We start from the raw sequence: 17,688 nt of genomic DNA on the forward strand, positions 1-17,688 counted from the left end.
GGAGCTACCGGAAGATCCCTCAAAGAAAGGATGGCAGAACACCAGAGAAACATAAGAAGCGAACAACCGTGCACAGCGCTGGCGACTTACGTCTTAGCTGACCCTCAAGAGGTCAAAGCTGAATGGGACCGAGCCAGATTGATACAAATAGTTCGCGACAAAAAGCACCTCCGGTACGCTGAAGCCTGGCATATCTGCAAAGCAAGCCAAAAAGGATTAGCTATCAACTTCCGAGATTCAAGCAAAGTATCGGCAGCCTGGCGAGCAAGTATATTATAAAGTCAAGAACGATGGACAGCGGCAACTTACTTAAGGGCAGAAATTCTTAATTTAATGTATTTGCTAAACACATTGTGTATGTTTGGTATTTTATGTCTGTATTTTATTTTTATTTTTATTTTATATCCGGAACGTCATATTTTTAACGTTCTAATAGCTAATGTATTTATATAATGACAACCGTTATATAGAGATGGCGTTATTCCAGTAGAATATTATTTTTAAAAAACGTTCCAAAACGCTTGTATCGTTAATTCAAGTTCGGAGTTCGATTTTTTCTGTTTTTCTTGAGAAAGGTCATTGAATATGACCGAAAACGTTAGAATTTAATAAATACGGCTGCATATTTAAAGGTTTTCTTGAGCGTGTTTTAGCTCTCTATAAAATCTGCATCATTCAGCATTAGTCATTTTAGGCTTTTCTGATTCATTTTAAATTTTTCTTCCTAATGATATATGTTTCTTACATTTCCATTCATATTTCCTTTGCAATTTCTTCAACATTATAAAAATTTTCTTTCACTTGCACACTTATCAGCTTATAACTTTACAAATTCTATTTTAACAGTTATTGATGCTAAATAATATTGTAGATCCTATAAACATCGCTAAACCCGATGTAATATAGCTAATCACCAAACATATGCCGTAAATATGGATTTACGGCATATGTTTGGTGATTAGTTAATTGTAGATCCTGTCATTCTGTAAAAATCAAGATTAATTTCAATGTCCTAGCTCTTTGCAATCTAAAGTTTCACTGCCCAAACATTGCACAGCATTGCCATTTTCAGTGTTCACATGCAGCTATTATCCCTCCTCTGCACAGCTGCACACCCCCACTATCCAACATTTTAAATATGAACATAAATTTATCCAACAAAGTTTAAATTGCTAGATCATCACTTATAGTTTACATGATATAAGTGCAACAAACCTTGCCATTTTTTTTTGTTGCTCCAATTTTCATAGACCTCCTATACTAAACCAAATTTAAAGACATATTCAGATCAAAAAGGAGCAACAGACAGATTCTGCAGTATTTGCAGGTTCCCTGACTTTTGATGCCATTCCCTAACTTTCCCTGACTTTTTCTGCTAAAAATCTTATTCCCTGACTTTCCAGGTCTGTACAGACCCTGGATATATGATAAAACTCACATAGTTAGTCCATTGTTCAGGCATGAACCTAAAACTAAGCTACATTCAATGGTTTTAACTATCAGCCACTGGTTGGAAAACACAAAATAATTTAATAAGAACAAAAACTTTAGTCATTTTGGATAAAATTTTTGGAAAATTTAATGTGTTAAAATAGATTTTGATAATATTAGTAGCTATTAGAATACACAAGTCACAATATTGATAACGTGATCAACTCTTATATCAGGACTGGATTATAATAACTGGACTTATTAATCTAGTTATTATGATCCAGCTCTGATTTAAGAAAGTCTTTCATTTACATGTTCAACTTTATCAAAAAGATATTTTTATAAAAATAATTCATGTTATAAATTTCTAATTTATACAGTAATTATTGTAAAGATTTTAACTTATTACAAAACATATCCATCATTTTATAATTACCTTTGATATTTAAAATTTGCAAATATTTCAATTGTTGTATAGATTGAGATAGCTTCTTTAGTTTGTTGTTTTCTAAATTTAATACCTATTAAATAAATATTCATTTTAGAGAGAAATTTTAAAAAAAGGATGAAATTATATAATTATTGTCTTTATCTAAGTAATTTTTAAACAAAATATTAATTAAATATAAATATGGTTGATTCTGCTTAATAGCACGACATCGGGACTGGAGCTTTTTGGAGCTACAAAACGACAGAGCTACTAAACGAACATCCCAATAAGTTATGCAATTGAGATACAATATAACAAGTCATGTTAAAGAGCTATGTCACCGCGTGCTCTCACCAATAAAACAAACATCTGAGCACAATAAAACCATTTTAATGACTAAAAATTATTTCTGTACAAAAAAATATCATTGCAGTACAATCTAGAAAATGGGAAGATTTTCTTTCCATGATTGACAGCTGATAAAAGAAACCAGACAGAGGTTGCATATGAAAAAGATGAAAATATCCAAATTTTTGTCTCTCTTTTGCTTAGTTTTCCAAGAAAAATACTGTGCCAATAGGGCTACTAAGCGGCATTTTGGGTCCAGTAGGCAAAGTAAATTATGCTTGCATTATAGGATTTGAATTCGTTCTTGAATGTTTTGTCCTAATAAAAGGCATGTCCTACTAACCAACCGGGCTAATAACTGGAATCGACTGTATATTTAACAAAAAATGTAATATACATGGGGAGCTTCTACATTCAAAGAACATCAGGATGAAATCAACACGTACCTTGAACCTGTTACTGGTGTAAGCGTTATGACGGATAAATATTGCAAATGTTTTCAAACATTAACCTATTCGATGTTGAAATTTTTATTTGTTGCATGTGACGCCATGTTGAATTTTCATCGCTGTTAAGCCTAATTTTTTTTTTAAAATAAAAATTGTGTTTACTGTATCGTAAAAAATTATTTTTTTGTGTTTCACAAACAAAATACAGTAGAGCGTCGTTTATCCGAAAGCTGGTTATCTGAAACGTCTGTTATCCGAAAGCATTCCAGTCGGCAAATTTAAATTTTCGCTAGTGCTGTGGCGCTGCAATCTTCGGCTATTTCTTGGGTTACTCAAATATTTTACGTTTTTGATACTAAATTAACATCTGAAGTATAATTTTTTATTGTTTTTATATTTTTCAATATATTTATTTTGTTTGTATAAAATAAAAAAATAATTTTTAACGATACAATAGTCTTCATTAGGCTTAACATTGAGGAAAATTCAACGCGAAGCGACACGCAACAGAGAAAAATTTTAACATGGGATAAATTAATATATTTTTTCGTACATAATTGGTTATCCAAAAAATAAGTTATCCGAACCACCCCAGTCCCCAATTGATTCGAATAAACGACGCTCTACTGTATATATATTGAATAATCTAAAAACGAAAAAAATTTTATTTTAAAAGTTCGTTTTAATATAAAAATTATGACGCGAAGCGACATCTAGTATCAAAAATGTTTCAATGTAAACACGGAAATATTCGGGATCGCCCACGCAGGTCAATGAGGTCAACCCAAAAATTTTCGGGATCAACGTAGGACAGGTTAATAGTTCTTCCTTAGGCAATATAAAAAACGAAAGAAAAGTACAGCATCACTAACTCCGTGTACCTCATTTCCCTCCTGAAGGATCTCACCTCTCCTCCACAATTTATCACTGTATTGGACTTTAAGTCTTTATACCCCTCAGTGGAGCTCCCCCCAGCTTTTTGCATCCTCAGGGACCTTCTCTTCGGTGTTGTTGGAGATCACACCTTGCACCAACAGGTACTAGAGATGGCCCACCTGATATGTTTTAATTTGTTTTTTATGTTCAATGGAACTGTTTACATGCAAAACAGAGGGATCCCCATGGGGAGCCCAGTTGCTGGGGACTTATGCAAGATGGTCATCAGGCAGTTGGAGCACAAGATCCTACCGCACTTTCCTCCTAACATTATTTTATATAAAAGGTACATAGACATCATCATCATCCTATGGAAAAATGTACTGGACGTGACAGCACTTGTGGAATCAGTTAATGACAACCCATATGGCTTAACCGTAGAAATCGAACAGGCTAACAGCACGGAGGTCCACTTCTTGGATCTAATCAACAGGATCGAAGGGTCAACTGTCCACACCTCAGTCTACCATAAACCAAGTATGGCCTCTCTTTACATCCCGGTTGGGTCATGTGACCCATTCCAGTACAAGACCATCTCATTTTAATCAGGAGGGCATTTTCTCATTTGTCCACTCCAGGAGCTCTAGCCACCAAATTAGCACATATTAAACACCTAGCAACCAACCACAGATATCCTAAGCTGATCCATAGATTGGTTAATTGTTACCACTGCTCCGTACATGGGCCTGCCATCTGCACCCGTGGTGACAACCAACTGGAAGATGAAACATGGATCCCCATCACGTATAATCTGTACATTGCATCATCGTATAAGGAGATCGCCAACAAACGTTGCATTAGGATCACCTATAGAAGATGTCTGACCATCTTGGACATCCTTCACAACAGGAAAAACTCCCCCAATCGGAACAGACTCCCAGGTGTTTACTCTATACCTCTATACTCTCGCAAAGCATCAACTATCAGTCCAAGCACCAACTGGGTACAAAAGTTGAGATCCATATCCGTATCCGCAGATCTAGACACTAATGATCCGTATCTGTATCCACGGATATACATTTTTAACGGTCCGGCACATAACTAATTTTATCCAATAAACATTTCCTTCACTCAAATACTGACTTGATATGCATTTTACAAAATATATTTCATCTTTAAGAAATCATCTTATTCTTCATTTAACATGAAATATATTTAGAACAAACATTATTAGAACAAACAGTTTTATTTCTAATCAGTTGTAATTCTATTAGCTTTTTATCAAATTCATATATTAATGCATTGGTTATTATAATGCATTAATGTATGAATTGGATTAAAAAAACTAATCTGGATCAAATATATTGTTCATCATCTTCAGCTTATTATTCCATGTAGCATAACATCACTGATGTCTGCTCCTTGTTCAAAGGGATATAGCATACATTTTATGGCTGATTATATTTCTTACTGCCAATCCTCCCTCTTTATCATGATGTGGAACTGGCCAAACCACTAACCTCTGTGTGTGTGTAAACAGCAGCACCAATTACAGTATTATCAAAGCTTTATGCAACTTAACTCTAATAAACTAACAAGAATTAACCAATTGCAGAAAAAAAGATTGGCTCCACTCACAGTTAGGAATACAACTGTGGCCTCACTAAGATGTAGTCTAAAGCACTTTACAAACAAGTAGTAGCTGTAGCTCAATAAATCTACATCTTAATTTATATTGTTGGACTGTAATTTGACAAAAATTTTGAACCTATAAATTCCCACTGTTATACATCTCTGTCCTTCTTTAATATCAAGAATGGAGTTAGACAGATAAAAGATGAGACTAGATACAGAAAGCTTTGGGCAGGAGGCCCCAATTAACTGTATATAAATGTCTGGTGTGAACTGAAAGTGACATTATTTCAATTCAAAAATTTTCCTCTGAAAGGAATTAGATAATGTCTAGCATGACTCTATTGCTAACAGAAAAGTATGATGTACAGAGAAAAGGCACTACTAATTTGAGGTGGGGACATACATTTTAAATTAAATAAATTAAAAATTGCAGCCTGGCATTATTATGTTGTCACAATAAATAATTGCTTGTTAGATTTAAAACTCTACTGTACTGAAATCTTTCACCTGTCAGCTCTTTTATATTTGGAATTAGGAAAAGTAAAGAAAAATAAGAACATTACATCTAATCAAGTCTTTGAGAAACTTTTCAGGAGCAAAATGTTAAAAATAATTTTTTTAATATTAATATTTGAAAATGTTTTACAAGAAAATGTGACAATAATATATAAACACAAAGAGCCAATTTTTTAAAATTAGTTCCTCCATTACAATTTTTTAAATTCTTTGAAATTTAGAGTTTTAAAGATTCTCATTTCATACAGTTTATGTTTTGAAAAATATCAAAAATATTTTTTTTTTAATTTTTTAAAAATTGGTTCCTTGATTGTGGTTTATTTATTTTTAATCATATATTTCTTTTAAAATTCTTACTTGTAAAGAACTTAGTACACCAATATCTTCTGGAAGTTTGTGTATCTTATTTACATGCAAATCAAAGACCTAATAAAAAACAAAATTACATTTTTAATTTCTTAACTGAAAATATGTAAGTGTATATGGTTATTATAAAATACACTGAATATAATAAACAATAATTAATACATATTTCTAAGTAAAATTAAATAATTATTGTCACATTTCAACTAAAAAGCCATAAAAATTGAAATCATATCAATTTCAGGCTCATCTATCAAGAAATATGAATTCTATGCAAGAATGATTTCAGTATTATGTTAATGATTTCAACTAGTAATGTAGTGTAAAGAAAGTCTAGCTAATACATTACAGTAACTTCTCAAGTTACGACTACCTCGACTTACAACCATTCGCACTTATGACGAAAAAATTTCATAAAAAAATTTTTTAAATGTATCAATTTTTTATAGATTTTGTGAAATATATACCATATACATATATATCTTGCATGCTTCTGCAATCGATTGCGTCATCTTTAGTTTTGTTGTGCGGTTAGTTACCCTTCACGTGTGCTTGTGTAAGGTGGCTAATTGTTTTGTTATAAGTAGTTTACTCTCAGATTAAATTGAAAATTCTACTTTATTTTACATTGATTTGCAATATTTTAGTCTTAAAATAGCTGGTAAGACCAATGAAAAGAAAAGAAAGACAATAGACTTAGAGATTAAAATAAAATTAATAAAACAGAATAAATGCAGCAAAACAGTGTCAAACTTGTCACATGAACACAAATTGTCGCATTCAACCTTTTCAACTATAATAAAGGACAAAGAACGAATTTGTGAAGCAGTAAAGAGATCGGCATCAGTAAAATCAACCATCATCACAAAAAAAAAAAAAAAAAATGGTCCCATACATGAAATAGAAAAATGTTTAAAGACTTGGATGGAATTATGACGCGAAGCGACATCTAGTATCAAAAATGTTTCAATGTAAACACGGAAATATTCGGGATCGCCCACGCAGGTCAATGAGGTCAACCCAAAAATTTTCGGGATCAACGTAGGACAGGTTAATAGTTCTTCCTTAGGCAATATAAAAAACGAAAGAAAAGTACAGCATCACTAACTCTGTGTACCTCATTTCCCTCCTGAAGGATCTCACCTCTCCTCCACAATTTATCACTGTATTGGACTTTAAGTCTTTATACCCCTCAGTGGAGCTCCCCCCAGCTTTTTGCATCCTCAGGGACCTTCTCTTCGGTGTTGTTGGAGATCACACCTTGCACCAACAGGTACTNTTGGATGGAAGATTTATTACAGAAGAATGTTCCACTAAGTCTCATGACCATTCAAACTAAAGCATGCAGTCTTTTTGAAGATTTAAAGAAGGGTGACAACTATGACCAAAATTTCAATACAAGTTCTGGCTGGTTTGAAAGGTTTAAAAAACATGAAAATTTCCATAATATGAAGATTTGTGAAGAGGCAGCAAGTGCAGATTCAAAAGCTGCCAAAATCTTCAAGGACAATTTTGAAGTGATGCTTGAAGAAGGAACAAATTTTTAATGTGGATGAAACTGTGTTATATTGGAAAAAAAATGCCTGAACGGACATACATTCAAAAAAAAGCTAAATGCATGCCCAGTTTTAAAGCATTTAAAGATCGTGCTACCCTTTTGTTGGGTGGAAATGTTGCTGGTTATAAATTGAAGCCGTTTATGATATATCATTCCCAAAACTCAAGAGCCTTCAAAGAAATCAGTAAGGACACATTACCACTACATTATCGTACCAATAAGAAGGCATGGATAACACAATGCCTTTTTTGAAGACTGGTTTAACAACTGCTTCGTTGCAGAAGTAAAGAAATATTGTGATGAAAAAGACATTGCTTTTAAAATTGTATTGCTTCTTGACAATGCTCCAGGTCACCCTCCACACTTAGGAAAGTTCCATCCAAACATAAAACAGGTTTATTTACCATCTAATACCACAAGCATACATACTACAGCTGATGGATCAAGGGTGTATTGCTAACTTCAAAGTACATTATTTAAGAATCACTTTTGCCTAAGCAATTGCAGGAACTGAGAAAGATCAGACATTGAGAGAATTTTGGAAAAATTATAACATTTTCATGCAGTAAAGAATATATTAGAAGGATGGTCCAATGCAACAACGAAATGTATGAACAGCATATGGAACAAACTCTTAAAAATTTTTAATAACAATATGAACTTTAATAGAAAAGAGGAAATAGAAGAGGTAGTTAATGTTATTGTACAATTTGCTCAACAATTAAATTTGGAAGTTGATAATGAAGATGTAAATCAACTTTTGGAAAATAATATGGAGGAACTCACAAACCAAGACCTGATTGAGATTGAGGAACAATAAGTTGCAGTTAAAAATGTAATGGAGCTAAAAGAACTGGATGAACACAAAAAAACCACCCAAAACATTTGTGCTGAAAGAAATGGCATCAGATTTTAGCAACAATAATGAGGCAATTAAAAAATTTGAAAATATGGACTCAGACGACAATAGATTTTCAAAGGTACAACACAACATTCACCAGGCACTTGCCTGTTATAATTAAATTTATAATGAAAAGAAACAACAAACTATCCAAACAAAATTGGATTGTTAATAAAAACAAAAAGCACTACTACTACACTTGCTGATAAATCTCAAGAATCAGTAATGAGTATCAGTAGCACAGATGATGACAATAATCCAGAATAATGCTTATATATATATATATATATAATATAATAGTATATACAGTGGGTGATCAGTTAACGAACATAATCCGTTCCAAGACTTTGTTCATTAACCGATTATCGATTTACCATAGGTTTTCATGGGAATTTGATTAATTCGTTCCAGAGACTCCAAAAAATAAAAAAATAAATACTTTTTTACTACGTTTATTTATATGTAATAGTAAAAATACATATATATGTAGTCTTGCATTTTTTAGACATGTTTTTTCCACTTGTGGGGGTTAAAGAATCTGTCCAATGTCGATTGTTTTTCTCTTTTCATCAGGATTTTTCAGAAGTAATTAATAGTATTGTAATTGTAGAGATTGACAACTCCATTAACCTTATTTTGGTTTGGATGACACTTGGATGATCGTTCTTCTGACATTCTCCCACTTTTTCAAAAGTTCTTTAGTAGTAGATGTCTACATTGGTCCTCTTTCGTCTTCCTCTTTTTCAAAAGAAAACACATCTCGCCGAGTTTCTTGGTATTCTTCATTTGAGAGTTCTTGGAGTTCTGTTGACAGATCAGTTTCAGGTTCCATTATGAGCTCTAAAATGCTCTTTATTTCTCAGATGTGATTTTCATGACTCCATTAGCAGCTCGAGACTTCTCGATATATCTTTTATAGCTAAGATTGTGCCTACTGTAGACCTGTTCAAGCCATTCTGCCTAGCAATATTAGACATCTTGTGCCCACTTTCTACCTTGGCTATTATCTCTTGCTTGCACGGTGAGCACAGTTCTTGACACTCCTCTTTCCAGGCTCCATAATATTATCAGTTTCTTTTTTAAATAAAAAGTTCAGAAAAGCACTTACTAAAATTCAGAGAATAGAAATTGACTAGCCCGCAAAAAATTATTTAAACGCAAGGCCCGGATGAAATTCGAAATTTGGTATTATAACGTTAATGAATATCCGATGGGACAATTAAACTTTCATCTTTCGTAAATAAACCCCAACGCAAAACTTAATGAGTGCCCGTCCGACAGTCTCGCAAATACTATAAAAAATTATTTGTCAGAAAGGTAAACAAAAAGCTGGAATTACAAGGGAGAGTTTCAAAATTTGGAGGAATATTATACTATCCGATTGGTATCGGGTTGACGTTGATGTTGACGTTTCCCACGCTCCGAAAGGTTTTGAATTGTTATCCGAAGACACGGGAAAATCAATCGGTTTTCGTTATTTTCCATCGCTTTTTTTTTTATGTTTGTTCAGTAAAGTGTTCATTAACCGAACATGTGTTCGTTGTCTGATCATAAAAATCTTTCCCGAAAGTGTTCGTTATCCGATTTGTTCGCTATCCGAACTGTTCGTTAACTGATCAACCACTGTCTGTATATATATCTTGTTGTAATATATTACACATTTTGATATATAGTTTATTATAGTGTTATCTCAAATACTGAAATAATGTTTCTCTCTCTCTCCTTAATTTACAATAGAAGTTCATTGTAGGTGAAATTGTAAAATAAGAGAAACAAAAAATTGAATATTGAGAAGGAGCCTAAATGTTGAAAATACAAAATGACTGGTAAACAGAAAATATTTTTATGTATTGCTTCATTTCTGTTTAATTCTTTCTGAGTTTATTATTATATTATTAATAGGTGTTAATTAATAAAATAGAAAACTTTAATGCTGTGATATTCAATATTGTGGGTAAATCATTTTCANATATTATTTATTTTTGTATAAAATTCGACTTACAATCATTTCAACTTATGTTCAAAGTTGTGTAACCGAACCCCATTGTAAGTCGAGAAGTGATTGTACTATACTTCATCACAAGCTATCTTATCTTGATAGTACAATGCCATAGAGAACTTAAAACCAAATAACTTTCTCTAGAATTTTCTTCAAATTCTGGAATATTGGTCTTGAGGCAAATCATATATTGAAAATTATATGAAAAAATATTAGTTTTTATTCTCTTCAGTTTCTTAAAATTTTTTTGAAATGACACAAACACTTCTATTCTTGAAGTCTAACTTAATGTCTTAAATCCTTTTTCATATAGACAAGTAGGGAAGCTCCTGTATTTAAGTACTGATTACCACATGCTTCATCAAGTAGTAAAAAAAATGCTTTTGGCATTTTGGCTGCACATTGGCATATCTTCTGACAGCCCATAATTGCAAACATTAAAATACAATAGTTGAATTGACAGTTTTATCTACAGTTTGTCTTTACAATTTTCTACATACACAAGATATATCCAACATAGAAAAATCAAAGCTTGTACTGTCCTGAAGGTTTTTCATTCTCTGAAGATTAAGGATATGTAAACAAAGGTAAATGGAGAAATAGGATGACTAGTCAAGATGCATTACGTGATGTCAGCAGTTTTAGAATTAACTTCTTAAGATATACTGCTAATTTTGTGTGCCCCAAACATTACTATACTTCATCACAAGCTATTCCATTACATAAAGATTACATCCAGTTGAAGTAATGTTTGAGGCACCACATATACCACATATTTTCATTTTAAAGAAGAAGCTTGTCCCAGTAAACCATTATTATTAACAGGAACAATGTTTAAGATCATTCATAAGTAACAGGTTTTATATAGTTCTCTTTCTTAGTATATTTTTAGCAATTCAATGAAAGAGATGATGATAATATTTTAATGTAACATTCCACATTGGCTAATCTTTCTCTTTCCCTTGAACAAAATGCATAATACTATAAGAGTCTGATACCATATTCATAGAGACTGAAATGTTTGTTGATTGTTAGACCTATTAATAATAGACATTTTGTTTTTAATACATCATTCAATATAGGAGTCATAAGTTTTTTTATTAAAGGCTTATTTAAAAATAAAATGTAAAAGTAAGTAGTAGTTTATTGTGTACATTAATAATTCTTCAAATATGAACTGGAAGAGCTTAATAGTAAGTAAAATCTCCACCAACCTCAAAATTAATCAAGCAGTTGTCAAAATTATCACCTTTCTAATGTTTTCAATCTACTCTGAAGATCTTCAGGAAATTAGAATATAACTGAATGTTCATTGAATGTTCTTTAAATCTTCAGATACAACTTACATTAAACTTTGATTTAAATTGTACTCAATACAAAATTAAATTTTCCTGTTCAAAGATTCAATGAACATCCCATTATGTTCTAATTTCCTGATTAAGACCTTTAGAGTAGATTGAAAACATTAGAAAGATGATAATTTTGTATCTTTAAGATGTCAAGCATTTCATCTTCTAGTTTTCTGTTCTTGAATGTTGAAAAGTAATTACTACATTCCACTATACCTTTAAAATGCAGTCTACTTTTGTCTAGTTCTCTAACGTTTTCGGTCTAATTCATAGACCTTCTTCAGGACTGATGTAAAAAAATTTGAACTTTCCCAACGGTAATTCGAAAAAAAGATCAAAAAAGAGTACACTTCTTGGATATAGAGGTCGAAATAGATGATAAAGAGCAAATTGTTACAAAAGTGTATAGAAAACCGACGTACGTTCCGGATTTGATACCATGGTCCTCGCATGACCCAACAAACTACAAACTAGCAGCGTTATTATTAAAAGAGCATACACTCATTGTAGCAGGATATATGACACACGTAAAGAACTTGATTACATTGCAAAATTAGCAAGAGATGTAGGACTTAAGCAAAGTAAAGTAAAAGCCTTAATACAAGAAGCGGAAAAAGGATGCAATAAGACTAAAGATAAGAAAGAAAAAAAGGAGTTCACCGTAATGGAATACAGAGCACCGTTAAGTGGCATATACAGAAAAATAGGAGTAGAGAGCAAAAAGAAAATAGCATATAAGAGAAACACGACAATATTCCAAATGCTAAGAAATGACAAAACACCAATAGACAGGAGGCTAGTTCCAGGTGTGTACAGAATACCGTTGCATGATAAAAGGCTAAAGAAAGAGTTATATTATATAGGAGCCACAAAGAGATCATTAAGAGAAAGATTGAAGGAGCACGAAAAAAATATAAGATCTAAACAACCGATCACGGCTTTGGCCAATTATGCTATCGCGGATCCTGCAGAGATTACAATCGAATGGAGCAAGGCGGATATTATACAAAAGATTGCTAATATACGACATCTAAAGTATGCAGAGGCATGGCACATTTATAAATACAGAAAAAAGGGGCTAAATATAAATTTTCGAGAGTCAAGTAGAATAGCATCGGCATGGAGAGCGGCGGCATTATAAAGAGCTAATGGACATGCGCGATCGAATATCTGAAGATTATAGAACGTGCGTTGTTCGAATTACCGTTGGGAAAGTTCAAATTTTTAAAATTTTTTTACATCAATCCTGAAGAAGGTCTATGAATTAGACCGAAAACGTTAGAGAACTAGACAAAAGTAGACTGCATTTTAAAGGTATAGTGGAATGTAGTAATTAATAATGCAGTTAGAGATTTAATAGTTGAAAAGTAATACTAATTATTACAAGATTTAATTCGCAAACAAAAAGAAAATTATCTGGTGGTTTAATATCAGCATCAGGACACCAACCATTTCTAATATAATCGCTTGGGCTTTGGCTTCTTCATCTTTAATTTCTTCTTCAATCTCTTCAATACGCTTACCCCTAGAATCATCTATTTCTTCATCAGTTGCTATTAGAGTCATTTTGAACACTTCTTTTGAAAGCTCTGAAGAACAATCTGGGATTACCAATCCACTTAGATCATCAAACGAATCCTCCAAAATGACAGTATGACATATCCTTATGTCTTATGGTCTGTTTGCTTCATCACAGATAGTTTCATTAAGAGTTTTTATGGCATCAAGACTGTGAGAATCAAGGTGCAATTTTGCATAAAATTTGGAAAAATCTTAAGCCTATTTCTCTGTTGCAATCATAAAGAAAACATTGCACGGGAAACAGATTGAATATCACCCATACTATCAACAACTAGCTGAGAAATATAACATCCCAGTACTAAACAATAAACAACCCAGTGTTAAAGGAGCAGAAAGTCAATTGTCGATGCTTGAATAGAAGGAAGTGTACAAGTCTGGAACCAAATATGGTCATGACAGCTCCATATAACAATAGTTTTATGTCATCAACGGCTCACCTCTGACCACACACCTGCAGACGAATCGCCAAACAGTCAATCACCTGACTCTTTTTCTCAAACTAAATCGATAAAAGGGAGGCGAGAAATCAAGTCGTAGTGGACCAACCTGGACAACAATACACCGGAGACAGCCACCCAGTTCCCAGCAGCTATCCCCAGAACGGCAATCACAAGATGGACTCCACAAACAAAGGAGAAGACTTCCATCCCATCATATCCGGAACAGCCTAAAGCAGACTTTTCCGTAGAAGACGACGGCCTGAATTGCTGTATAAGAAAGGAAGACATCGATTGCAGCTCACCTTCACAAGACAGAGAACCACATCTCTCTCTGAGGTATTTTTGTAAACTCTCTCTCTCAAGAGCAAATAGTGGATAGAATGCGAATGGAGCACGTAGATATCTTTGTCATGTAGCCTTAGATGTATATAACATATTTCTGTGTATTCTTAGGTTTAGACATTTTATATTAAACTTATATTTTTATTCGTTAACCTGGCTACCTGTGTCTATCAAATCTTATCGACTTGTTCACGACCTCCACACTCAATAATTTTAGACCTCCTATTCAATCATTGGTTACAATTTGCAGGTTAGGACACATTTAACTCTATCCTAACTGGTGTCAGCATCCTGATGTCAGCTAGATCTTGCAATCCCACTAACAATTTATTGTAGAGCCATCCAATAGACGAGATCGGGTTTCACTGACCTGTTGCTGAGTAAGTGGTCACTCGGGATGCCCCCTTGGCCCCCAGTTAATCTTACAAGACCTTCTATTAATTCTCCAAAAATTGTGTGAACACCATCTAAATAATCCAGGTCTTCATTTAAAGTGATGAAAAATTGTGATCCATGCATACCGTTTCCATTATTGACCATTGATAAAGTTCCAATCTTCTTGTGCTTGATAATTGGCTTTTTTCTGCTTCAAACAATTTTGTCTGCTATCTGTATAATAATGTGCAAAATATTGATTCTCCCTCCACCTCTACCAGTTTCAGTTGGATCCTCTGATTGAGCAATAAAATTCCTTTCTACTTTATGAAATAATGCAAAATTATAAAATTTCATCCTGCACAGTTTGAGAAAATTTAGTGATGATCTTGGCCTGTCTTTTGTATACAAGTTAAAAGTCATATCTCCAACTGTTGTCTTCAGAGTCACCAACATTTTGGAGAAGTTTATGACACTTCACAACTGGATGTAATCTTTACGTAATGGAATTTCAATAAAAATATTAATTTAAATGCAGACTACAACTTTCCACATATCCATCATCTGATTTCACTAATGGAGTTTCTTGGTAGAAGTGAAGGTGGCAAAACACTTGGCCTTTGTCATTTGAAACCAAACTACTGATTATTAAAATATACTGTATTGAATATGAGAAAATTAATGGAAAATATGGTATAGTACTTAAAAGTTTTGTTGCTGCAGATTGCTTTATGTTTTCTTCAAAAAGCAAGGAGGTTTCACCAGTCAACATACTGTTAATAAAATGGCAGAGTGACATTTCAGAAAAAACATCATCAAAAGAAATTACAAAATAAAATATCAGACTATTTTCAATATAGTTAATACATGTACAGTACTGTAATTACACTAAACATGCTTTGGGATGTACAGGTTTACTGCTTCTTTGTACTTTTACACTGAAATTTAAATCTCTCGATTATCCAAAAATCTGTTTATCTGAAACAGGTAAGTCCATTTATTTTGGGTAACTGGAGTTCTATTGTACTGTAACTATATCTAAGTTGTTTGAATTAATAAATATTGATAAATATGAATAACTTTCAAAATATGAATTGTTATTTGCAATATAAACATTAAACAGATTATTATTATTATTATAATTTATAAAACTGATAAGTAAATATAATTTTATATAATTTTTTATTAAAACAAATGAAAATTTACATATTAAATTTACATTTACCTTCAAACCAGACAGATCTTGTAAACTGCCACCACCATGTAAAGAAGTTAGTTTATTATTATGTAATGACAAAACCTGTAATAATTTTATTAAAGATTTTAATAAAATTAATTTATGGAAGCTGCAATGATCATATAACACTGATAGTAAATCTAATACAGTATTTCCCAAAGTTTTAAAATTGTATACCACCTCCTTAACTTTACATAAGTACTAAGTATCTTCTTGTCAAAAAGAATAAAGATCTTTTGTGAATTACCCAAATGCAGCACTTACCACATATTGAGTTGGAGAATTCACACAAAATATATAATTTATTGAAGCATATATATACATTTAAAATAATTCATTTCTATAGTATTTTTAATTCATAATGATTCTATGTATCAGTAGTACATAGCTAAAATTGCCATATACTTCCTGAACACCATTTGTATAACTCTGGGATACACATACCACACTTTGGAAAACACTGATGTAATATGATATATAATACATATAAATCCTTTATTTTAAATAAATTTATAAATTAAATTCACTTTATATTGTTAAAGTTTATCAAACTAATTACATCTCTATTAGTTCAACAAATATTTATAGGACATCACCACTTCCAATTCAGAATTGAATAAATAGAATTTATCAGCCTTTCCCAGCTTACCTCCTCTCCGAAAAATCATTATCTTAGATTTAGCCTCATTAATATGTAATCTATTAGTCCTATAATAATAATCTTGTAAAAGATTAAGTTTTTGCTGAAGACCAATAGGAGTATAAGAAAGTACTGCTCCTTTGGGAAGGTCCCCATCACTTACATTAACAAACTATTATACAATCAGATCATCGAGGAGTGGCAGAAGGATTGGACAGATTCTCCAACTGGAAGGCTTACTTTCAAATTTCTGCCATCTGTTAGGAGTCGTCAACTCCTAAAGCACATCACCCCTTCCTATTATCTTACGCAGTGCCTCACCAAGCATGGGAATTTCCCAGCCTACCTCGCTCAGTTTGGCAAAAGAGAAGACGACAAATGTGACTGCAATGACTCTGTTATTGGGGACGCCCTGCACACTCTCCTAGACTGTCCTCACCACGATATGGAGCGCCAAGGACTCATGGGCTTCTGCCTAACTAATGGGCAAAATTGGCCCCCCCAACTTAGACTTTCTATGCAGCAACGTTGGCGCCTTTAACCATCTCAAAAACTTTGTGAACAACTGTAGCACTTACCGGGTCACCCACCCGTCCCCCCCTAGCAGGGGCCCTCTACTGTGTTCTCAATCTCTCCGGTCCATTGTTCATCTCTAATCCACCACATGTGGCTCTAGCCGTCCTGTGACTGTGTTATTGTAATTGTGTCTAACAGCTGTAGGGTATTCTATGTCTAGTTAATGGTTAAAGTTGTTTGTTTGTTTGGCTTGTCCAATACCATTTTACCGGACCCCCCATCGGGATTCTCTTTGTACATCTCTACTCATCTAGTTTGTATATCTACATCTGTTCCATCAGTGTATCAATACGTACCATATCTATCAGTATGTATTGTTATCATCGGCCGCCAAAATGGCGCTCTGCTCTGTATATCTATTTGTATTCTAAACAAATATGGCATAAGTCATCTGTATGATCGCAAATTTACCTTCCTTTCTAAATTTTATACTCTCTAACAATCCCCACTTCTTCCCCCACCTCTCCTTCTCCATGTCTTCCTTCACACTCCCCTATCTCTCGTTATTTCACATTCGGTCTCTTTTTCCTTACCTTCTCCTTCCATCTCTATAGAGCAAATTCTGCCGCTAAATGACAGACAGCTCTTCTATTCTTTAAATAAAGTAAAGTACTGCAATATCATCAGCAAACAAAAGACAAG

At 33.0% G+C, this 17,688-nt stretch overlaps 1 protein-coding gene across 1 annotated transcript in view; it reads right to left on the reverse strand.

Annotated features, from left to right (window-relative positions):
• The window catches only part of LOC111618679 (E3 ubiquitin-protein ligase LRSAM1-like), a 59,277-nt gene that overhangs the window by 4,514 nt on the left and 37,075 nt on the right, over nt 1–17,688 (reverse strand). Inside the window, exons 5-7 of the mRNA XM_023360243.1 lie at nt 15,819–15,893; nt 6,043–6,111; nt 1,868–1,952 (exon numbers count right to left, since the gene is read on the reverse strand). Of these exons, the coding sequence (XP_023216011.1) occupies nt 1,868–1,952; nt 6,043–6,111; nt 15,819–15,893 (229 nt within the window). The remainder of the gene's footprint in view (nt 1–1,867; nt 1,953–6,042; nt 6,112–15,818; nt 15,894–17,688) is intronic.

The sequence above is a fragment of the Centruroides sculpturatus genome, unplaced genomic scaffold (genome assembly GCF_000671375.1).
Source record: "Centruroides sculpturatus isolate CEXI.00-Female unplaced genomic scaffold, Cexi_2.0 scaffold193, whole genome shotgun sequence".
NCBI lineage: Eukaryota > Metazoa > Arthropoda > Arachnida > Scorpiones > Buthidae > Centruroides > Centruroides sculpturatus.